A 25755-nucleotide genomic window follows, 5' to 3' on the forward strand; every position below is an offset into this window, starting at 1 on the left:
GAGTTTTGGTCAAACAGTTTAGGAATAAGGGTCCCAAAGGGCCCAAAATTAAACATTGTTTGATTTCATCAAAAATTGAATAATTGGGGTTCTTTGATATGCCGAATCTAACTGTGTATGTAGATTCTTAATTTTTGGTCCTGTTTTCAAATTGGTCTACATTAAGGTCCAAAGGGTCCAAAATTAAACTAAGTTGGATTTTAACAAAAATTGAATCATTGGGGTTCTTTATATGCTGAATCTAAACATATACTTAGATTTTTTATTATTGGCCCAGTTTTCAAGTTGGTCCTAAATTAAACTTTGTTTGATTTCAACAAAAAATGAATTCTTGGGGTTCTTTGATATGCTGAATCTAAACATGTACTTAGATTTTTTATTATTGGCCCAGTTTTCAAGGTGGTCCAAATCCTGGTCAAAAATTAAACTTTGTTTGATCTCAACAAAAATTGAATCCTTGGGAGTTCTTTGATATGTTAAAGTTTTTTAATATTAAGTTCTTAGACCACATTCATTATGTGTCAGAAACCTGTGTTGTGTCAATTATTTAATCACAATCCAAATTCAGAGCTGTATCAAGCTTGAATGTTGTGTCCATACTTGCCCCAATGTTCAGGGTTCGAACTCTGCAGTCATATAAAGCTGCGCCCTGGAGAGCATCTGGTTGATTATGGGCGCAGTTTTCAAGTTGGTCCAAATTGTGGTTCAAAATAAAACTTTGTGTGATCTCAACAAAAATTGAATTCTTGGAGTTCTTTGATATGCTGAATCTAAACATGTATTTAGATTTTTGATTATAGGCCCAGTTTTCAAGTCGGTCCAAATTGGGGTCCAAAATTAAAGTTTAATTGATTTCAACAAAAATTGTATATATGGGCTTCTTTGATATATGCTTACCGGTAATCTAACCATGTATTTAGATTTTTGATGTTTGGGCCCGGTTATTAAATTTGTCCACTTTGAAGTCTAAAGGGTCCAAAATTGAACTTTATTTTATTTCATCAAAAATTTAATTCTTCGAGGTTCTTTGATATGCTGAATCTAACCATGTATTTTGATTTTGGATATTGGATCATAATAGGTAATGTCCAATTTAAAGTTTTTAAGTTAAGTTCTTAGACCACATTCATTATGTGTCAGAAACCTGTGTTGTGTCAACTATTTAATCACAATCCAAATTCAGAGCTGTATCAAGCTTGAATGTTGTGTCCATACTTGCCCCAATGTTCAGGGTTTGAACTCTGCGGTCGTATAAAGCTGCTCCCTGTAGAGCATCTGGTTGATTATGGGCCCAGTTTTTAAGTTGGTCCAAATGGGGGTCCAAAATTTCAACAAAAATTGAATATATGGGGTTCTTCAATATGCTGAATCTAACCATGTATTTAAATTTGTTATATTGGACCATAATAGGTAATGACCAATTTAAAATTTTAAAGTTTAAGTTCTTAGACCACATTCATTCTTTGTCGGAAACCTATGTTGTGTCAACTATTTAATCACAATCCAAATTCAGAGCTGTATCAAGCTTAAATGTTGTGTCCATACTTGCCCCAACTGTTCAGGGTTTGACCTCTGCCGTCATATAAAACTGTGCCCTGCAAAGCATCTGGTTTAGTTAGTTCTGTTATGCTGTAACATCACTGTTGAAGGTTATACTGAGGTCTGTCTGTTTACAAATATGTTGAACTGTTTAACCCTTCCACATTCTGTATGTGCATGACTGAAGTCTGGACCCTATTTAAAATAAACTTACTTGTCCTTTAATTTGGGAAATGTGATTTACTTAAACCAGGCTGTAACATTTAGTTTTGTTTTATTTATGAATTATCATTTGTTGCTTCTCCTTTTTTTTGACTTTGTGTATTTGGTTAGGCTTTGTGTCTGGCTCAGGGAAAGTCATAGTATTTGGGACAAAGGAATTACATTCTGGTTGTGGCATGCACAGGGGCGGATCCAGCCATTTTAAAAAGGGGGTTCCTAACCCTGGACAAAAAGAAGGTGTTCCAACTACTTGTCCCCATTCAAATGCATTAATCAACCCAAACAAGTGTGTGTGTGTGTGGGGGGGGGGGGGGGTCAACCCTCAGGAACCCCCCAACCCCTGGATCCACACATGATGTACTATTTATATATTTATTATGAGTTATAGGATAACTATATTTGGTATACAGTTGGGTTCTTTGTAAGGTCTACTTGTCTGTCAGACAGAATTCACCTTACCTAAACGGGCTCAACCTCATTTCATGGATCAGTATTAAGGTCAAGGCTACTTGTACATGGTAAAGTCCATAGCTCAAACAGTATAAGCAATATGTCAACTTAATGTATGGAATGACTAATGTGTTGATGTCAGACTGACATTTTTTATCTGACCTTGACCTCATTTTCATGGTTTATTGGATAATGTTCAGTGTTTTGCTTTGGTCTTTTTCTCAGATACATGTACTGTAAGCCATAGGGCCATAATATATTGTGTATGGAAGATTTTTAGTTGTATATATCTGTCTAACAGGTATCTGACCTTGACTTCATTATTATTGTTCAGTTGTCAATGATCAGCTTTTTACTTTAGAAGGTGGAAGACCTGGAAACTTCATACTTTGTATAAAGATGCCTTCTGTTATGAAGTTTAAGCCTGTCATATGTTTATTGTCCTTGACCTCATTTTCATGGTTCAGTGACTACTTGAAAAAGTAAGATTGTTTGTATTGTTAATTTCTTTCTTATTATAAGTAATAGGATAACTATATTTAGTATGTGCGTACCTTGCAAGGTCCTCATGCCCTTCAACTATATTCATGATATTTGGGTGTATGGTAATATTTTATAATTTACATGTCTGTCTCACAGTTTTTGTTTGACCTTGACCTCATTTTCATGGTTCATTGCTCAGTGTAAAGTTTATTTTTGGTCTTTTTTAACTTCAAGCAATTAAAAATGTAGGTCATTGTTGTATGGAAGGATTATATAAATATATACATCTGTTTGGTAGGTATCATATGGCCATGACCTCATTTTCATGGTAAAATCTTCATATTTAAGACTTTCAGCATCAGTTCAATCACAAGTAAAGCAAGCAAGACATTTCAGTGTGTGCACTCATGTTCTAGATTCATTGGTCATGTTGGTACTGTCCACTTTTACAGTATTGTGATTGTAGACAATGGTAACAACATAGTATTGTTGGTCTTCTACATTGGTACATGAATGATTACCTTATTAGACAGTAGCACTAACCAATTACTACCAAGTTTACATATGACGTACTACAAATGAGAGCTTCCTGAATTCTGAAATTTGTTATCTGCATGGTAGCTTAATGTGATCATGCTATATTGTGGGATGCATCTTCACATTCTGTACTCATCATTTCCTGTTCACCATATTTACATTATATATCCTTACACATACTGACTATGTATGACATATGCATCGGTGTCCCTCTTTTGTTATGAACTCCAGAAAAAATGGTGCATAGGGAATTGACTCCCCTTTTTTGTTTGCCACCCTACTTTTTCTTTGTAAAGGTAACAGTTGCTGTCTTCCATGCCAAGGACTTTAGTCTCAATCACTTGGTTGGTAATCCTGCAGGGGGACTTGCAGATCTCTGAGGGTCCCCCATAATCTACTGAGTAACCAGTTTGTTCATTTGAATTTGAAATTAATAAAAGACATGCATATATACAAAGTTCTAAGTCACTGGCTATTCGTCTTTTATAGAAGGGGAAAGGGGATGCATGCATAACATTCACGTAGAGGAATAAGATAACTTGATTTAAAACCCAAGGTTGGAAACAAAATATGATTTCACTATCTCTCAGTACTTAGTTGCCTTTGGAATATATTTCAAACCTGTTTTTCATGACATACACTTCAAGCCCTATAATGGCATGAATGTGAATCTCAAGCATAATAAAGGGGAGGTTTGAGCTATAAACTGTCTTGACGATTATTACCTTGAGATTGAGCCCAAGATATGATTTGGGTCAGGGTTTCCATTGATTGTTTGGCTTTTCCCTAAATATCTCATCTTAAAAAAAACAACACTTACCATGTTAACTGAGGATAGATTTGAAATTATTTATCTGTAGGGGATTAAGTGGATGCATAGACATAAAATACCCCAGTATTGTTTGTCTTTGGATGATGTGTATTCAAATTATTTTGTTCATTCGAAAAACATCTGTCTCACCTGTATGTAGATTTGTGTATTGCCTTTTATTACCTTGATTTTTTTCTCGATAGCAGCTATGTTAAACGTGAATGATTTTCCTGAACGTGGCAGGTGCAAATTTATATATTGACACGTTCTGTTATCTTCATTCAAATTTAAGTTTGACATTGTAAGAATTACATTGTCATCTTCGATGTCAATTTCCGCTTTCTTGTAAACAAATGGTAAAAACTATGTCAATGTAATCTATTTGATTCCCGTTATACGTATAAGGCTAATTTTGACAAATCTTTTGGAAATATCATACATGGATAAAAATCAATAAACATGTATATACATTTTTAAACTCGAGACAAAGATAGATACAAGATATATAGTATCTTGCTATACAGATCCTTGAAAGAGGTAAACAACAATTTCTTTTAATATAATTTAAGTCCGAAATAGAATATAACACCAGAGCTATATATAGTAAAGGTACTGACGACATAAACATAGTATTTAAAAAAAAACGTAATAGTTCTACATCAAGTAAATACGTTGAAAAAAATACAATCACAACAATGCCGAGCTCCAAGGAGATTTCAAAAATCAAAAGCTCATACACATCCAACGAGTGGATAACAATTGTCTTATTCCTGGCTTGATACAGGCATTTTACATATATACAGTTCACTTGTACACGGGAAATCTATCTAAAAATGTATACGGTATATGTAAATTAATCGTCTCCGATACGTGCATTAGAATTTCGTACCGTAGACACGTCTGCTCTACAAAAGATTCTTCGCTCGATTCCAAAAAGTTTTTTTTAAAAACCAAATAAGGAAGAAAGAGTTGAAAGATCGTACGGTGAACTGTAGTTGTTACCAGTCTCCTAATTTGGTCTTCGGGGGATAGTTGTCTCATTGGGAATTGTGTCATATTTTCACAATTTTATAATCAGTACCAGACTGTTTTCGTTCTACTCTTGAAAGTTAATGTCATGACTAGAAAAGCACTAGAGACGTTTTTTTTTGTGCAGTTTCATTAATTACCAGTACTAAAAATAGAGATATGCGCATTTGGTACAGAAAAATTGGTAACGTCAATTTCATTTATACAGTCCAACGTTTTCGGAGAACGTAGTTATAGTGTAAGGAAGTCCTCAGTTTTTCGTAGAGCATTACACACTATAAAGGATAATACAAAACATTACACTTGCATGGTTTACCTTTTTTCTGGAGATCTAGGCCACAAACATCATTAGAACTATCCCTATGTCTGACGTAAAAACGGTTCATCTGGTCAGAGGCGATTTTATGGGGGAGGGGGGAAATCACTGAAGCGTGACTGGAGCAGGCCCCCTTAGTCAGTCAGTGGGCCCCCACTTATGAAAATTTCTAGATCCGCCAGTACTGGTTGCATACAAATATGATATAGAAAAACTAAATTCGTCCTGAACATACATGAAATATTTAACATTGGACGTTGAGCACCAACAAAAACAAACTTTGTGCTGACACTGGGGTTTTATGAATTTGGAGTTGAAACAAACGACAATATATGGGTTTTTGGTCCTACGATTTTTTTACAATTGACAGCTTCTCAGTTTAGGACTGGCATGGGCCGAGTATCAATTATTATGTTGGATGGTTGTATGGATATATAGGGAGGCGAGTATCGTTTTCGGTCCTATATTGGTTGGTTTCGAATGATATGTTTTGTAACTTTAATGCCAGTTGCAAGGGATATCAGCATACATGTATCAATATCAGATGTGATATGATTGCCAATGACAAAACTATCCACAAAAGAAAAGGGACTTTATAAGCAACTACAGGTCACCAAAAAGCATTTAAACAATTTTAAACAAACGCAGTTTTCAACTTCCAATTTACTCATCGGGTCTCCAATCATCAGAGTCCATAAAAGTAACGGGGGAATCGTTAAAAGTAGTCAAAACATGACCCTGATTGCAAAGGGTGAAATTTACATATTTTATATTTATATATAAAGCTCTTTATTATATATTATTAAAAAAAAGTGTGTGTGTGGGGGGGGGGGGGGGGGGAGTTAAAATATAATAAATTTAGCCTTTAAGTTTTTTGAAGGTAGACTTGAAATTATAGAAAAGATGTGGTATATGATTGCCAATGAGTCGACTCTTTATCAGAGAAACAGATTGCCGGTTACTAAATTGTGCCTGCATGGAAATCTAAAATAATCCTGAATTTTGTATTATTTTCCTCGACCGTCCTTGGCCTCCGCAATAACCCTTAGAAATTCATGGCTACGGGCATGCGTTACAAAATAGTATATTCAGCGGTTTGTTATTATAAAACGTCATCCATGCAACCACGCATCATAGTTGGTATTACGGCAGTTTATAGTATTAAAAAGTTGCATACATGTTTGTCTGTGCTGAGTACACTGGAGGAGTTTTGTGAGTTGAAGTATGAACAAGAATCCCTTAAATGAATAACATGCCAAAGATAATTTGCAAGTATAAGTCTCTTGTAAAAATAGACTCGTACGTTCGAGATTATTTGCATCTCGATTTGCATGCTTTGAAAGAAAATTTCAATGATGGGAGTCCGGCACTCATGGGTCAACAGATAAATCCCTTCTTATTTTCGTTAAAAAAAAAAGCTGGTTGGTGTTCGGTGTTATATTTTCACATTTTTGTGAAAAATATGTTTTTAACTCAAACATTGACCACAACAGGCTGTACTTTTTATCTTTAACAAAAAGAAAACATCGATTAAGTATTAAACTCATTGTTCACATGAATGAAAAATCGAAATATGAATAGGCGTGTCTAAAATTCATTGATTACGAAAACACGCCTCCTAATTTTCCCGCGTTTTAACCTCATCACTCTTTCATGGTGCAGACGAAAATAGTGCTATTTTTTAAAGAAATTCTTCTATAAAACATAATTTTTCGAAATGTTATATCTAGAATTTTCTATTAAAATTTAACTGCAATTAGAAGCTAAAACGTATTGTGTTATTATGCAAAATGAAAAAAATGCGTAAATTCGACCTTGGGATAAAACTTTATGGCGGAGTAATTTTGTAATATGCATATCAATGATGCGTAAGTACACTGAAATAGTCATACCAAGACGTGAAGGGAACAGTTGCCAAGTTGTCACCGAAATTGGACATACTGGAATAGCTCAACCTTCTGACAATTCAGGTAGGAAATTTAATGTTAAAATATTTTAGTTTTAAGTTTTACTTCGCTTACATGTTTCGAAAACTGTAATTTCTGATGTTTTAATCTAATGTCAAGTTTTGCCGAAGAAAATGTATTTTTAGAAATATGAAGCCGTCAAATGTCAAAAAGATGTTTATCAAATTACCAGTTTTTAGAAGTGTAACGTGTGGAGAAAATAATATCAAATGATGGACAAGCATTATTATTATACTTTTCTGCGCTCATAAGTTTATAAAAATTAATATTTAAAAGAAAATATCATAAAACATGATACACGATTAAAAGTAGGTCAAAATGCCGGCTCACGTGTACATAAGTAATGACACAACATATTGTTTAAAATTTTTGATATATACTAATGGATGTTGATATACATAAGGAGTATGCATGATAAGTATGTTATAAAGCTTCGTTTCTAACACGTCAATTGTTGTGACAATATGTACTTTTCTTAAAATTCTCGTGAATTTCGTGCCGGTAAAAAAGTAGGCGGGGCACCTGTTCCCACATGACATTCTTTGCGTCAGATTTTATTTGCCCTTTATATTATAAAACTTCGAAGAACTATCATTGTAATATCATAATCTTTCTTTATTTCAGTGAAGATGGCTAAAATGTGCAAACACTGTTACGTGGATAATTCACATGTTCTTCAACATTGCATGTATGAAACAGAATCTTCATCACCAGCATCTCTCCCAAGTGATGATATTTGGAAGAAGTTTGAGTTGATTCCAACACCTCCTCGGTCACCAGAAAGAGAAGAACCGTTTGAAATGGATTTAAGCTTGGATTTAGAAGATATGAATTTCCCATTTGATGCAAATTTCTTTGAAAGTGAGGATTTTAATCCGAAAGAAACTTTTGCCGAGTCGCCTCCGTCACAATTGTGCTCTAAATTAATTCAGGATTGTATGTGGTCTGGAGATACATTTTCTTCCAGTGAGCAAAAGGATAAAACATCTTCATCTTTTGACATGAAAACTGTTGATCCAATGGCAGTTTTTCCATGTTCAGTAACCAACAATACAAACAATTCACACAGCATTATGGGCTACTTGAGTGAAACAAAGCTTCACAGTCTTGGCACAGAAACACCTTCAGATTCAGGTACATTTGAACTTTATAATTCGAAATTATCAATTTGTAAACATGCTTGTAAATAAATTTATTTTTAACTTGCTAAACATTTAAGTAAAATTGAGAACACTTAAAAATAAAAAAAAAAGTTTGATAGGTAAATAAATGTCAAAAAAGGAATATGGTTAAAGATCAAATTAATGTAGAACAAAAGTATAATTAGAAGTTCACATTCTGTTATGTTGCCACAAGGTTAGATTTGTTTGTAATGAGACCGTGTAAGGGAGACAATTCAACTTGTCTAATATAAAATACATATATATTATCATGATTTATTTATTTTTGTAGAAGAAGAAATTGATGTTGTCACAGTTGAAAAACTGCAACAGAACTCAACAACTGCTGGACCAACTATCAACAAGTCAAATATTCAGACAAGGAATATAAAAACACAAATTAAAATTGAAAAAAACAATGGAGAGAAAGTGGAAATAATTCCTTTAAAAACAACAACATTAAAAATCCGAGTAGAAACCCCAGACTTGCATAACTATAGTTTACCACATTCACATCAACCTAAACGTGTGCGGTCTTATCCAGTGTCTCCATCACATTCACCATTACCTCAGAAAAGGACTAAAAAGGATTTAAGTGTGCCTGACTTCAAACGTGTTTGTCAAAAATTACGTGCAAGCAAAAGTTCTTCTGACTCTGAAGAGTGTATAAGTGAAGGTGGAAAACGGACACAACACAATGTGCTTGAAAGGAAACGAAGAAATGACTTGAAATATAGTTTCTTTACATTACGTGACAGTGTCCCAGAACTTAGTAACCAGGAACGTGCTCCTAAAGTGCTCATTCTAAAGAAAGCTTCAGACTATGTACATTCTTTGAATGTAGACAACAAAAGACTAGAAAGTGAAAAGGCTACTTTGTTAGCTAAACAGCAGAAATTGAAACGGACTTTAGAAATTTTACAGGATAGTGACTTTTTCTGAATTTTGTAAATTTATATTCAATTGATAGGGCAAGATGGGGTCAAAACTGAATAATATGTCTTAGGCAGAGTTTATTAGAGATTGCATTCTAAATTCTTTGCCAGTTTTGAAACAACATGTTTTGATCACTATAGATGATTTTTGCTGCAAATAGCTTGTTAACATTATTAATCCCCAGTTTGTGTTCATTAATATATATCCCAGGATGTATTGAAGGGTGTGGCATTTTTTTCTTGTGCAAATATATACAATATTATCACTGCCAAAGCAGAGCATTTATTTTCTTTTCCATTAAGATTTTCAAACTACTTTGTTGTATCTAACTAAAAATGTCTAGTGAAAGATTAACATATGGGTTTTTTGTAAATTCATTCTATGCTCATGTTAAAATGTATCTTACATGAAGGAATTTGTTAATTAAAATTAAAGTTCAATATTTTTCTGTTCTAAGAAGATAATTGTGCAGTTTTATGAAGTTGTTACAGAAAATGAAGAAATTCCATATGTTAATGTGTGTTATGAAGTAGTTGATATTTTGTTAGGTTTGAAAAATATTTTAACATTTGTTGAGTCCTTTTTGACTAGAGTTTTCACATTTACATGAACATGTATTTGTTTGTATTATACAACTGCAAATAGCAGTACTTGTTTTTTTTGTTTAAATGGCTTCAGAATGAAATATTTTAATTTGAAATTCATTTTATTTCTGTGACTGATTAAAGTATTTCATGAGACTTTGTAATTTTGGTAAAATTTCAATAATTTTTAAAAGAAATGAGATGTAATTGTAGCCATTGTTTGAACTTTAAATTAAGGAAATACAAAACCTTTGATATACCTGGATTTCAGCTAAATGTGTGGCTTTATTTAATTGGCTTCAGTTGTGACAATAAAAGATTTGCAAACTTTAAAATCCTATTGACAGTCCTTAAAATCAGCTATTGAGCTAAGATAAGAACCATTTTATGGTGTTGTTTTAATCATCTTTCAAAAGAATACTGCTACCATAAATTTTTTCACATGAGTACTGTTTGATACTTATTATTAAATATATTTTTGGATAAAACTGATTAAAATTATTTTGTAATTAAGTTTGGTGTATGTATTCCTATTCAATACTGATTCCATCACTGTATATATTTTATTTTCTTATAACAGCAAAGGAGAAGCTGCAACAATTTGTTTGGTTTTTTTTATTGGATACTATTCTTATCTTTTCATATGTCAAGATTGAAATTTTAATTAAAAATTTTGAAGCTTTAAATTTGTTTTTCATTGTCATTGTACAAGAGTACAGTACCTATTAATTCAGATGTATTTTATAAAGGCTGTTCATTCAAGAAACAAGAACAAGAGGTTGGAAGGCACTTTATATAACATTGGTGATGGATTTGAAAAATTGTCACATTATTCAATTTATAAGGACCATTGAATAGTAGATCTTGAAAAATGTGTATTCCAACCTCCTGCCCATTTGGATCTGGTATATCCCTTTTCACAGTAAAAGACAGGATTTCACATGCAGTATATAGTCCACATCAGCAAACATGCATACAAAACACTTCATCCCTTCTTGTGTAATCATACAGGCCAAACTGAATCAACTAGGAATATTTAATATGAATCAAAAAAGGTTATTCTTCAATGAGGCAGCAAAAAAACTCAAAAGGTGTTATTACATGTGCATGTTGCCTTCAACAATACAATTAAGTTTATGACTTGGATCCTCCTGTCTTGTGTTTGATTTTAAGTAGATGTGGAATTATCAGAGCTGAATATATCAATTTCAGGCAAAGAATGTCTGAGAACATTTTGTTAGGGGATAAATAAATAATAAATTTGTCATATTGTATATGTTTCTACAATTCATTGCTTGCTTCTTGATAATGGATAAGTTTCTTACTCTTGATACTCTCCATGCAATGTTCTTGAAACTTCCTTGGTCCTGAAGTACTGAGCTCAAGAGATTTGTCTTACTTGCATTGAAAGTTTCAGAATGCGAGACATACACGAAGAGTTCAATCTGACCCATCAACAGCTTAACCTATTTGCCTGAAGCTGTATATTTGTGAGGTTAGAAGAACTGGATGCTTTATACCTTGGATATAGATGCCTTATGTTATGGTTTGCGTTTGTCATATGTCCATGGTCTTTGACACCATTTTATGGCATTGTTGTCCAGTAAATTTCTCACTGAAAGTTGAAACCTGAATAGACAGCTTTTCAGTACAAAAATGCATTAAACTTGAGATAGAGAAAGCAATAGGAAAACAAATTGACTACAACAGACAAAATATGGAGTATTAGGTACAGGTTTAGAAAATACATTCAGAATGACAACCATGTTCTAGTAAGCTTGGTCCTTACAAAGATTACCAGCTTCATGATACGTTTGTTGAGTTTCATTTGACTTTGTCATGACAATATGATCAACACTTGATAGCACCTGAAAAGATCCTTAAGATTTCATATGTATGAAGATGCATATTGCTCCTTCAATTTTAAAATTTCATTCAGATTCCATTTTCACAATTGTCTCCTGAGACTTCCTCTATTAGTTATTGAGAAGCTATTCAATATTCAATTGTGCAATGAGCACATTGGACCTTAGCATGGACCAATATATTACCAGTGCATATGGTCAGTTTCTATTTGGCTGAAAAAGATTTTGAAAGGCTTTTGATCCCATTCCGAATAGAACCACAGTTGTATTGGCGGAGAAAAGAAGTGAGACTAAAAGATTAAAACAAGAAAGGGTCCAGGCCGCTAACTTATTAAATTTTATTATAATTGGAGACATTTCACACAAAATAGTACCAGAGACGCATTAAAATAAGTCTATAAAAAAACATTTTAGAAATAAGGATTCTGCAATTTAAAACGTGTACGCAATGTGACCCACGGAGAAAATGCTTTAACCACGATACGTTTTGTATATACCTGCATTAATGGGATTTTTTTTTATATAAATTCTCCCATATCTTGGAATCGAAGCTAGTTGCATTTTATATCAGTCTATGTCTTTTGTGGAAAATTAACAGTTTGGTTCAGATGTTATAAAATAACTTTATATCGTCTACATTAATATTGTGTATTGGTGATGACTGAGTTATGTTAGGTATTTAGGTCACTAGGAAGTTCTGACGTATTGGCGGGAAAATCTTCACAAAGAAAGGTTATAAAAGTACAATAATTTTCCCGCCAAATCATTGCCAGACCGTGAAAAGTTTTCTTGACATTATCAACATGACGTAACATTTTTATATATTTGGAAAAGAGAAGATGAATATAGATATAATAACCTTTACATAATCACACACTGTTTCTAGAGAAATAATTGATATACACATTTCTATCGTAATATTAAACACTGAGATTTATAAACAGAAGCGATTGGATACATAATCGATCATAATACGATTGTATTCCAATGATCTCCAATGGTTGAAAGTTAGGGAGCTACCATTTGATTTTTATGGGGGGCTAGGATGAAAAATTTTGTCCTGCATTTTTTTTTTAGTTGTAATCCCTGTCCTGCCTTTTTATTTTTCATTCTATTCAGTCCTGCCTTTTTTTTTTAGTTTATCCTGACTTTTTTTACCTAAATTGTCATCCTGACTTTTTTTTCTCAAAATTCCTGTCCTGCCTATTTTTTTCAAATTTCATCCTAGCCCAACCCCCCATAAAAATCAAATGGTAGCTCCCTTAAAACAATAAAAAATCATCCAGGTTTTTTCTCATGTTGTTCATGTTTTTATTTTGTACAACGTTCAAGGTTTTTTTTCTCTCCATTGCAGTTGAAGAAACAAGTTAAGAGTAAAGGTAAATTAATAATAGTGTACCAAAAGCTCGTATGATATTTTGCTAGATATCGGATGAAACATTTAGCCAACAACTTTAATCAATCTTGTTGCAATTTGTTTCCTCTCTGTCGCATGGGGAAGAGTCGCAGACTGCGAGGCATCGTTTCTATATAGCGGTAACAGCATACAGTATTTGTATACAGCTCACATATAACAATTGTTTACCAAAAGATGTATATTGTTCCAACCTGCAATTAACCAATGGATTTGCTAAAAAGATTGAACAGTTACTTGCTACATTAAATTTTTCACATGTTTGGAAAAATCATGATACTATTTCAAAAAGACGTTTATTATATGCAATTCATACCAAACTTAATGATAGATATCTTAATTATTGGAAAGAAAATATATTTTGTGATAATAAATCAGTACATGGTAATAAGCTGAGAACATATAGACAGCTTAAAGAAAATTATAAATTGGAAAACTATTTATTGTTAAATATAGACAGAAAAGTAATAGGGCATTTTGCTAAAATTCGTATTAGTAACAGTGTTCTTAGAATTGAACAAGGGCGTCACACTAAAACCCCTGTAGAAGAAAGAATTTGTCCTTTGTGCTTCTTAGAAGTTGAAGATGAATTTCATTTCACTTTAAAATGTACAAAACTAAATATAATTAGAGACCAACTGTTTTCCAAAATTAGTGAAATAGTTCCCTCTTTTTTAAATATGACTAATGAAGAAAGATTTAAATTTTTATATACGTGTGTTGAGACTGATATAATTAGAATTATTGTTAAATTTATAAGCGACATGTACATTTCTAGAAATGCTTTATTAAGCACTAAATAACTTTGTGGTACCACCTCCTCATATAATGTTTATGAAATTGCTATGATATATATATGTTTGTATTTTTGTGTATAACAAATTTGTATTGTCTTGGTATCAATCCTGTAATTTTGGATTTTAAACCAATAAAAATTACTTACTTACTTACTTACTTACTTACTTACTATCATTCAGAAGGTTGACGACCTGGATAATGATTGTGCCTTGTTGCGAAGTTTCCGTCTGTCATATGTCCATTGCCCTGGACCTTATCTTCGCGGTTCAGCGATTGCTTAGAACAAATGTATACTAAAGTACAGTGTACATAACTGTTTTGTCATGTCGAATACTCTATGAGTAAAAGAATAACTATATCTGGTATGTGGGGTCCTTGTACGGTCCACATGTCTATAAGACAGGGTTCACCTGACCTTGTTCTTGTTTCATGGTTCAAATTTATAGGTTAAGTTTTCATGTTAATATGTGTATCTCAGATAGTATAAGCGGCACTAGTTCAACTAAATGTGGTGTATGGAATGCATGATTGTAATGCGTTCGCAAAAAAAAATGGCAGATTTCGTCGGACTTTGACTAGGGGTAAAAAATTCATTCATTTAAGGTTACTAGTAATACAAGTCGCTTATAAATGAAATTTCTCTAATAATTCCTTTTCAAAATTTCAATTTGTAAAAATGATTTTCGAATATTCAAATAATGAACTCTACTTCATTGTGAAAACATGATACACGTCCCTGTCCCTGTGTCGATCATTTACTGGCTTGCAAGATTTGAAGAATCAAGTAAATGTTTTCATCTTTAAAAACGTATTTTTTTAATCTAACTTACACTTATGTATAGGTAACGCATAATTCAATTGAAGCATACTTTCTTATTAAGGACATGATTGAAAGCAGTTCTGTGTTTATTGGAGAAATTAGTTAAATTATAACAAATCAATCGAGGTCTCGTTTGATTAGGAGGGAAATAAACACTGTTGAACGTATATGTGTAAATGCGAGTAGTTCATGCTGTTCAAATTTTATTTTCTTTTCTTTGTATGTATACAAGACTATTATTGTTTCTTTTTGTTATTGTCTTTTCATAATATCTTGTATTGTATTAATTTATGCTCCTTGTGACAATAATTTAAAATTTTCCCTTTACCAGAATGGACAAAGGGAGATAATTCTAATTACTCTCAGATTTAGTTACGCGTTATCGTGTATCCTAAAAATCTTAATAAATAGTTCCTGTAGTATGTATATCTTGTTAAAGCAAGATACATATAATGATGAATAAAGACAAATCAATGGTATTACAAGAAATTAAACAAATAACAAACTAACTAAGTTCATGCATGTTATTCTAAAATTTCATTTGTTATAAACTTATAGGTCCATTGGGCCGGGTGTAATTTGATTGAAATATTTCAATATTGTACATAATTTGTTATACACAATGTCACTATAATAAACATATTTGTATTGTATTGTATAAAGACAAGATCTTTAAGGTAAGAATATCTAAGAACGTCAACTTTACAGAGTTACTCAGTATACATGAAGTTAAATAGTACTTGCTATTTCTGCATTTTGGTTGAAAGTTTCTTAATGATGTCTACTTCATATGAATAGGGGAGTAAGTGAGAGAACATGGTTTCGACGGGAATGGCACTGTCTGTGGGAAAAAAACACAAAATGTCAATGTAAGCTATTGTTCGTGTGTATTCCGTCGTCGTCTAACTTCTTCTTCTTCTTCTTCTTCTTCTGTTCTTCTTCTTCTTTTTTGGGAATAAGCCTAGATGTTGCATCTTTATTAACTAGTCAATTAGTAATTTTGTACATCATGCACATCCTTGTTGTTGATCTCCTCTCTTCTAGTTGTTGCCACTCGAGTTGCTTTATCATGGCGTCTACTGATGATGTGTTACGGTATTTGTTGGTAACATACCTAGCCCCTCTGCTTTGTACCATCTCAATTTTTTTCTTGTTTTTCTGTTGATGGGGGTCCCAAACTGCGCTTGCATATTCAAGTGTTGGTCTGAGTAATGACTTGTATGCATTTTCTTTCAGTTGTTTTTTGCTGATGTTAAGATTTCTTTTTAAAAACCCAATAGTTTTATTTGCTTTTTGGCACATGTTATGTACATGGGTACTCCAATTTAAATCTGAGCTGATTGCAACTCCAAGATATTTTGCATCCGATACTCTCTCCAGTACATGGCCAGGAAGGATATAATCTTTTGTGATTGGATTTCTTTTCTTGCTGATGGTCATGACATTGCATTTGTCTGCGTTGAACTTCATGAGCATTCGTTGTTCCCAGTCTGATAATTTGTTCAGATCCTCTTGCAGTGTTGTGGTATCTGCATCTGATGTTATTGTTAGATAAATGATTGTGTCGTTGGCACACAATCGTGTTCTAGATCGAACCCCTCTGGCATATCATTAATATCAGTGGCGGATCCAGAAATTTTCATAAGTGGGGGCCCACTGACTGACCTAAGAGGGGGCCCGCTCCAGTTACGCTTCAGTGATTCCCTATATAAGCAACCAAATTTTTTCCCAAAAAGGGGGGGCCCGGGCCCCCTGCCCCCCCTAAATCCGCCTCTGAATATAGTAGAGGAAGAGTGCTGGTCCAAGGACTGAACCTTGTGGTACACCTGATTCTACATCAATGAAGCCAGAGCTAACACCTTCAATCACTACTGACTGTTGTCTACCATTTAGGAAATTCTGGATCCATCTGTTGGTTTTTCCATCAATCCCGTATTGCCTTAGTTTATGGATTAGTAGTGAACGGCTTACTTTGTCAAAAGCCTTTGAGAAGTCCATGATTAAGCAATCAGTTTGCTTTCCTTCGTCCAACTTTTGTGTGATATCATCTATGAAATCGATGAGTTGAGTTTCGCATGATATTATTTCGCGGAACCCATGCTGCATAGGATGTAGGATATTATGTTTGTCCGAGTGAGCCATGATGTTGCTGGTAATTATGTGTTCCATGATTTTGCAGGCTACTAGTATACACGTTAAAGATACTGGGCGGTAGTTTTCTGCTTTGTATTTTTTGCCTTTTTTAAAGATTGGACAAACGTTGGCTGCTTTGTATTTTTTGCCTTTTTTAAAGATTGGACAAACGTTGGCTGATTTCCAGCCTATTGGTAATTCTCCAGACTCATATGACTGTTGAAAGATGATGCTAAGTATTGGTGCTATTTCGGTGGCTAATTCGTTTAGAACCTTCGATGTAATTTGGTCTGGGCCAGCTGCCTTGTGTGGATTGAGATTTTTCAGTATTTTCAATATTCCATTATCTGTGATTTTAATTTCTGGCATAGATGGATAATTTTTGTTTAAAGATCCACATCTGTCTTGGAATTCCTGATTTGAGAAGCTTGTTTTTTTTTTCAGTAAAAGCAGACTGGAACTGTTGGTTATATGGTCGAAATACTTGTTCCGGACCATACGAGTATTTGGAACATAGGCATATGGTCATGAACATATGCGTATACTCATATGGTCCGAACATATGAGTATATACTCGTTTGGTTATTAACGGGCCAGACCATATCAGTATTTGGACCATATAGGTATTTTTTTCAAATATGCCGCGATTAGAACTGTTTCAATATTACAAACTTTGAACGTTACTACATGAACATTAAATATTCCTACCATAGTTAGTTTTCATCGCTAAGTGTATTCTTGTAATTATGCGTAGGGTGAAATTTATTTCCACACGGTAGTACCCGATAGCTTTTCTGCATGTGTACGTCTTGATTGTGCACGATCCCTCGCAGTTATACTATTTGCTTTCGACTGAAAAGTTAACCTTCTTAGCAGCTTCGTGTAGTGATACCGAGGTTTTGGGAATTCCATAATGTTCAGTTCTTTCAAGAAATTTTGGAAAAGCCGTTATAACAAATCGATATTTCTGTATAAAATGTTTTACTATAGTTGTGACTAGTGATTAAAATCAAATGCATGAAACTGCTTATTTTTATTTAGTTAATCTTTTTATCATTATGATATTATAAAAAGACCTTTGATATTGTCTTTTTAATTACATGACAACTAGAAGAGGGACGAAAGATACCAAAGGGACAGTCAAACTCATAAATCTAAAACAAACTGACAACTCCATGGCTAAAAATGAAAAAGACAAACAGAAAAACAATAGTACACACGACACAACATAGAAAACTAAAGAATAAACAACACGAACCCCACCAAAAACTAGGGGTGATCTCAGGTGCTCCGGAAGGGTAAGCAGATCCTGCTCCACATGTGGCACCCGTCGTGTTGCTTATGTGATTACAAATCCGGTAAATAGTCTAATTCGGTAGGTCATATTCATGAAAGGGAAGGGGATTGTAGTTACGACGTAAGGAACATATCCGATATCATTTGTGAAACGGTTATTCCATAACGGTCAACCAACTCGTGATGGCGTCCGTAAAATTTACGAAGGGATGATTTCAACTTCACTATTTGGAACTCTTGGTTTAATAGCTTCCTTGTGAGCAGCAAACCTCTATCAAGAAAATCATGATAGGAAATGCAAGCACGGGAATATCGTATCAATTGGGAGATATATACCCCGTATGCAGGTGCTGCTGGAATGTTGCTACTTAGAAATGGAAAGTTCACAATTGGAAAGCTGAAATCATCTCTTTTGTCGTAAAGTTTTGTTTTCAACCGACCCTCATTGTCAATTTCTAGATGTAAGTCAAGATATGAAGCCGACTTAATTGTATCTGTAGTATCCTTTATCTCTAGTTCGATTGGATAGATGCGTTCCACGTAGTCACCAAATTTTGAATTGTTTAGTGAAAGAACATCATCTATATAGCGGAAAGTAGAGTTAAAGGATATTGCTAACTTCTTGTCTTTCTTCCTAAGAAGTTCCTGCATGAAGTCAGCCTCATAATAATAAAGAAACAAGTCGGCGAGTAGAGGGGCACAGTTTGTTCCCATTGGAATGCCGACAGTCTGTTGAAAAACACGTCCTCCGAACGTAACAAATATGTTGTCAATCAAGAAATCAAGCATCTTGATAATATCAGTTTCAGAGAATTTTTTGTTTGAATCAGAGTGATTCTTTACAAAGTAGGATTTATCCCTCCCTAAGACAAGATACTTGTATCTACGTTGGCCATTCTTTTTTATGAAGCAAAGTAATACCAACTCTTTCAATTTGTCTTTTAGTTTGGAATGTGGAATACTTGTGTACAGAGTAGAAAAGTCAAATGTTTTAATACTGTTACAAGATGAAAGTGAGTTAGATTGTATGTACTCTAAAAGATCTTTTGAATTTTTAAGTATCCACATCTGATTCACGCCACCTCTAGAATAGGCAGTTTCACAATAACTTTGAAGCCCGTCTTTGATTGCTGATAAAATAGATGTTAATAATTTAGAAAGAAGTTTCGTGGAGCACTTGGAAGACCCAGCAATATACCGTTGTTTGTAAGGACACTTATGTAGTTTAGGTATCCAATACAGTGATGGAAGATCCAGTTCTTCATCTTTGGTTGAAATTCCAAAGGAACATAGAACAGACCTATGATTATCCAGGATTTCCTCTTTGGTAAGTGTCGTGAGGGTATATGTTGAGTTTCCAAGTGAATTGTCAATACCTAATTCGTTTATCAAGCAGTTGATGTAGTGACTTTTACACACAAAAACGATGTTATCATAGTTGGGGCTTTATCTGCGGGGACAACAACATATTTGTCATGGAGGTCGGATAGGTGTTTTGCAACATTTGGGTCTTTAAAGATTGACGTAGCATGGGCATTGATGGACCCATTCAGTTTCTTAATTCTGATTTGTATCAACGACCTCACTGTCTTAATCCATTCGGAAAGAGTGTCTACGTCTTCCTTCTCGCGCTTAGCCCATTGCCTGGCATAATCCTCGACTGAATCCATCAAAATTTTAAAGTTGTATTTCCAATTGATGGATTTAGGCTCACGATATTTGGGACCTTTCGATAACACATTTCGTAGAGAAGTGTTATTAACAATGTTAAGGTCACCGGTAATAACGTGGCCAGCAGGATTATATGTGAATTTGGAACTAGCACAAGTGCAATCAGGAGGTTTAGACTTGAAGTCGTCAATATCGAGATCCTGCAAAACGCGTTTGTAATTGAAAATTTTAGTTGCAATAGGTTTGGTATAGGTATAAGAAATTATTGGTACAGACTGGTTTTTGAAATAAGGAGGTATTTTCGATTGTACTAATTTATGATGAAGGATATTGCCTAGGTTGACGCCATCGAGACCTTTGTTGGCAAAGGAAAGATTAAGAAAAAATCTTTTCTCTTTTTCATCTTTTCCAATGCGAACTGGCTTGAAAAGTCTGTGACTTGCAATATCCGAAATTATAGCTTCAAGTTTGTATTGGTTTGAATGAGGGTTTGTAACAGTGGATTCCAAACATAAATTGAACAGAGAATGAAGTTTTGAAAGGGGTAATGAATAAAGTTTCGTGCGAATGTGATGAATACCTAACGGCTTTTGTATGAATGGCAGCAAGTCATTAATAGAGACATCATGCAGAGAAGGTGATGTATAATGACGATGACCATGACTGCGTCTACGTCGAGGAGTCGAGTTGAAAATATTCATCACATTCACCAAGTTACACGAAGGACTAGATAGAATACCTATACCATCAATTTTGTCATTGCAGCCATAAGGTGTTGCAGTTCCCAATTGTCTAATCCAGTAGTCTTCTTTTTGTCTACGGAGAGTCGTTGAAAGATTAGGATTGTTAGAGCTATGGTATATCTTTTCGATAATGCGAACTGTCATAGAAACGATGGAATGATCGGGCTGATTGAAATGCTGGTATAGAATGTCGTTAGCATTAAGGTTAATGTCTGATCTATGACCGCACATACGTTTGTTAAGCCTTCCTTTCGTTTCAAAGTGTCATACATTATGAAGAGTTAAGTATTAACTGTAAACTTGTTAATTACCCCGACCATATGAGTATATACCCATACGGTCATGCTCATACGCGTATTGTTAAATAGTTATATGGTCCGGAACAGCTATAATAGAATGAAGGAATAAAATGAAGAAATTGTTTAATATCTGGAATGTAAAATAAGAAGGGGTGTAGTATGATTGAGAATGAGACACCTATCTAACAAAGTCCAAAATAAGTAGATTTAAGCAACTACAGGTAACCATACGGCCTTAAACAATGAGCCAACACCATACCGCGTAGTCAACTAAAACCGTTATTATATAGATAGAAAACCTCCGGCAGGTACAAATGTATCCGTATGCAAAGATCTAACTGTATCAGATGACTCCTTATAAAACAATTTTCACAATTTTTGCGAGATTTTCGACCCACGAATCAGGCGTTATAAGAGTTAATATTGTTCTTGAAGATGATTTGTACCAGTTTTGTGTTTCATGCTATCGCTATATTAGCTGGGGAAATATGATAGTTGGAAAGAAATTATACGGCCAAAATGTGAGACCGGTAAGCAAGACAATTCAGTCAACATAGCCAAAATCGATAGATTGCCTTTTTGACTGTTATATTGTCCTAACCAAGTTTGTGCTTTGGCTTTTATATTGAAAACCACAATAGATAATCAGATTGAGAAACTTATAATACCGACAAGACAAGATCTTCAGTTACTAGTAAGCAAATTGTCCAAATTGTTTGACGAATCGTTTTAGGGGTAATTGTCTTTAATTGAATATATTTGCCATTTTATGTGCTGTTAAACCTTTTCTTTTACAAGAGCGTGCACTCTGATATGTCTCGAACCTAGTCTACTGATGATGAATTTATATTGAGAGTTTTTGAAATAAATTACTAATACAAATATCCTTTAACTAACCATTATCTATGGACCAGAAAAAGTCAAGTTCAGAAAGCTCTACCAGACGAATTTGTTCATCTTACAATCATTCCACAACCTAATATATTGGACATATTGCTAGATTAAATAACCATATTTTTGACCAATGAACCACGAAAATGGGATCAAGGTCAGACGATACCTGCAACACGGATTTATACACCATTTACTCATTCCATACATCAAAATTAGTTGACTTATGGCTTAAAGTATCTTTAAATGAACTTAACTCTGGAATTTTAACATTGACCAACGAAAATGAGGCCAAAGTGCGATATTAATTTTAACCCTGTCAGTTTAGTAATAGTATACTAGAAAGTTATTATGTCCCAGGCATATACATTCTTGTTTGCAATCATTCAACAAATCAAATATAGTTTGCGTAATTACTATATCTTGACAAACAGATTATACCACATAAACTGAAGATTGACCACATGAAACATGAAAATGAGGTGAAGGTCAGATGAAACCTTCGAGACGGACTTCAGTGACGGATCCAGAAATTTGCATAAGTGGGGCCCACTGACTACTTAAGTGGGGCCCACTCCAGTCACGCTTCAGTGATTCCTTATATAAGCAACCAATTTTTTTCCCAAAAAGGGGGGGGGGGGGGCGGGGCCCACTAAATCTGCCTCTGGACATCAGCAACTCACAAACTGGCTTACAATAAAGTACATACACAAAATCGCTAATAGTTTTTTTGAGATATGGACTTGTCCACAAAAACTTAATTTGTTTGCTAATCCATAAATTGGTAACAAAGTCAAGTGGATCCATTCTCAGGCGTCGTTAGTATCCCAACTATACTGACTTGAATTATGCCATGTCTTATGTCACAGCTGAAGATTGACCACATATAGCGGAATACGATTGTGTTTATCTCTCTTACCAATAACACTTTAAAAGCTTGGCCAAATCCTCTGTATATGAAATACAAATTTAAAAATCAACTTGTCTTCTGATATTTATTGTTTTTTAAAGCACTTAAAATTTGACAAATTGGGATCGATTTTCTCAAGGATTTGTATAGATTTTATTGATAATGTTAGACATGGGTATAAAACACAGGCACTTGTCTCTGAAAAAATAAATTCCTATATTTATGGGGGACAAATCTGAGACAAGTGCCCGTGGTATAAAATAGATTCTTGATATCTTTATTGACAATTTAATTTTCCATAATTTTGAATTTTCATATAAAGTTCAGTATAACACCACGAAAATCCCACCTCCTCAAATTACAGTGTATAAAAAGACACTAGGGCAATATATCAGAATGCACCCAGTATCGGATGTTTAAGAAGGGACACAACTCTTTACTTTCACTTTCACTTTTTTGAAGATGTCAGCCTCCATGCGGTTGCCTTTGGTTATAATTCTCGGAGCAACCGGGTCTGGAAAATCTAAATTGGCATTAGAAATTGGTCGGTTATTTAATGGGGAAATAATAAGTGCCGATTCCATGCAGGTTGGTGAGCAAGCATTCACAAACTTCAATTTGAAATAAACTTTTTCGAGAAGTGACCATGGCATATCTGTTCAAAGTTTTGATTTTTCTAACCTTTATACCACTTTGCCTCATATTCTTTTTAAGGAAAAATTCACATCCCTTATTAACTGGGCATTAAAAAAGTCAGAGTGCGAGTATATATGTTCAAACTCTTTTAGGTCATTTTTTAGTACTAGTAGCAATAAACAAAAGAACGATGTCAATTGGACATGCTTTGATACTATATATGCACTTGAATTTTTACTTGATAACATTTTTGTTCGCTTTGGAGATTCTGTATATCGATTATCGTCAAGTTATTGGAATTCCAATGGGGACTAACTGTGCACCACTTATTGCGGACCTGTTTTTGTATTGTTATGAGTTACAATTTATGACTAAAATTAACAAAGACCCTCGAAACAACACAGGGGCTTGTAACAATTGCCGGGTTTACTATCCATACGAACCCCTAAATAAACACAAAGGAGGAAGCTCATTTGCGACAATGCTTCAAATTATTGCTGTAAAATTTTTCTAAGACTTAACTTTCACTTACTTTTTGACCTGAATAAATCTGTTCCCACTTGAATTATCTCTTCAATGACATATATTTATTACCTTAAGTAACCTCTATAACTATTGTAATCCTTAAAACAAAATCGACATTTCTGAAATAGAACGAATCGTAAAATGAAAGTACTAAAGCGACACCTACTGGAAAATATATTTTCGGCACTCTCGGGTGTTTACCATAAATGTTATGTTTTTTGGAAGTTTACTGTATTTTAGATTTCAATAATGTAAAAATTGGTGGGAATTATTAGGTACACACTGTCTTTCATCGTCATATTGTGGTAAACTCCCGAAAGAGCCGAATTTTTAGGGGCCAGCTGAAGGACACCTACGGGTGCGGGAATTCTCGCTACATTGAAGACCAATTGGTGGCCTTAGGCTGTTGTCTGCTCTATGGTCGGGTTGTTGTCGCTTTGACACATTCCCCATTTCCTTTCTCAATTTTATATTTTATATAATTTTCAATAAACTTAAATATGAAATGGCAAATATACTTTTAAAAAAACTATAAAGACTATATTATTATGTCTATCATGATAATAAAATTGAGAATGGAAATGGGGAATGTGTCAAAGAGACAACAACTCGACCAAATAAAAAACAACAGCAGAGGGTCACCAACAGGTCTTCAATGTAGCGAGAAATTCCCGCACCCGGAGGCGTCCTTCAGCTGGCCCCTAAACAAATATATACTAGTCCAGTGATAATGAACGCCATACTAATTTCCAAATTGTACACAAGAAACTAAAATTAAAATAATACAAGACTAACAAAGGCCAGAGGCTCCTGACTTGGGACAGGCGCAAAAATGCGGCGGGGTTAAACATGTTTGTGAGATCTCAACCCTCCCCCTATACCTCTAACCAATGTAGTATTAAAAGTAAACGCATAACAATACGCACATTAAAATTCAGTTCAAGAGAAATCCGAGTCTGATGTCAGAAGATGTAACCAAAGAAAATAAACAAAATGACAAAAATACATAAATAACAACAGACTACTAGCAGTTAACTGACATGCCAGCTCCAGACTTCAATTAAACTGACTGAAAGATTATGATTTCATCATATGAACATCAGGCACAATCCTTCCCGTTAGGGGTTTAGTATCATACCATCATAACATATATGAGAAGAACATAACCCGTGTCATGCCAACAACTGTTTTTAAAAAAATAATGTGTTTAGTTCCGATGCAAAGACCTTATCAGTGACTCAATATTAACGCCAAAATATGCAATCTTTAATGACTTGACAACAGTATCGTAAGTATATCCCTTCTTAATAAGTCTATTCAAAGGTTTTGTAAGTTTCTGAGGTGAATACTGACACCTATACCTCCATAAAGTATCAGGGAATACCACAAGTGAATGGAGATGGGGGGTGTGGGGGGTGTGTGGATGGATTCATTGATTCATTGTAAGTGAACCATTTTCAGTTCAATTTTATATACATGTATGTTCTCTGTGAGGAAGGTATTACAGCAATGTATCGAAACCAGTCTTTAAAGTTTTTAAGTAGCGTACAGGTTTCAGAGAATAGAGATGATAATTTGTGACTTCGATGTTGCAGATGAACATGGAGAATGGGACCTGTTTATGACACAATGTTGTTTCAATTCCATGCAAGGACCCTATACATAGACATGGGACTCACTGCCACATTCGAGTATCTTATCTTGTGGCAAATAAGTGTTG

The 25755-nt window shown here is 34.1% G+C and overlaps 2 protein-coding genes and 1 long non-coding RNA gene across 5 annotated transcripts in view; all 3 read left to right on the forward strand.

Moving 5' to 3' along the window:
• LOC139517135 (uncharacterized) overlaps positions 1–25755 on the forward strand; it is a 560758-nt gene that overhangs the window by 22195 nt on the left and 512808 nt on the right. The gene's annotated exons all lie outside the window — the stretch shown is intronic.
• On the forward strand, positions 7200–10720 carry LOC139517058 (transcriptional regulator Myc-1-like). Its single transcript, XM_071307681.1, has 3 exons — positions 7200–7357; positions 7979–8488; positions 8807–10720. The coding sequence occupies exons 1-3, from the start codon at positions 7249–7251 to the stop codon at positions 9454–9456; spliced, it is 1269 nt and encodes a 422-aa protein (XP_071163782.1). The 5' UTR covers positions 7200–7248; the 3' UTR covers positions 9457–10720.
• Positions 23294–25755, forward strand: part of LOC139517030 (tRNA dimethylallyltransferase-like) — a 36753-nt gene continuing 34291 nt past the window's right edge. For both annotated transcript variants that reach the window (XM_071307615.1, XM_071307604.1), the window contains exon 1: positions 23294–23462. In XM_071307615.1, the coding sequence (XP_071163716.1) occupies positions 23337–23462 (126 nt within the window). In that variant the 5' untranslated portion in view covers positions 23294–23336. The remainder of the gene's footprint in view (positions 23463–25755) is intronic.

Source organism: Mytilus edulis, chromosome 1, assembly GCF_963676685.1.
Source record: "Mytilus edulis chromosome 1, xbMytEdul2.2, whole genome shotgun sequence".
Taxonomy (NCBI): Eukaryota; Metazoa; Mollusca; class Bivalvia; order Mytilida; family Mytilidae; genus Mytilus; species Mytilus edulis.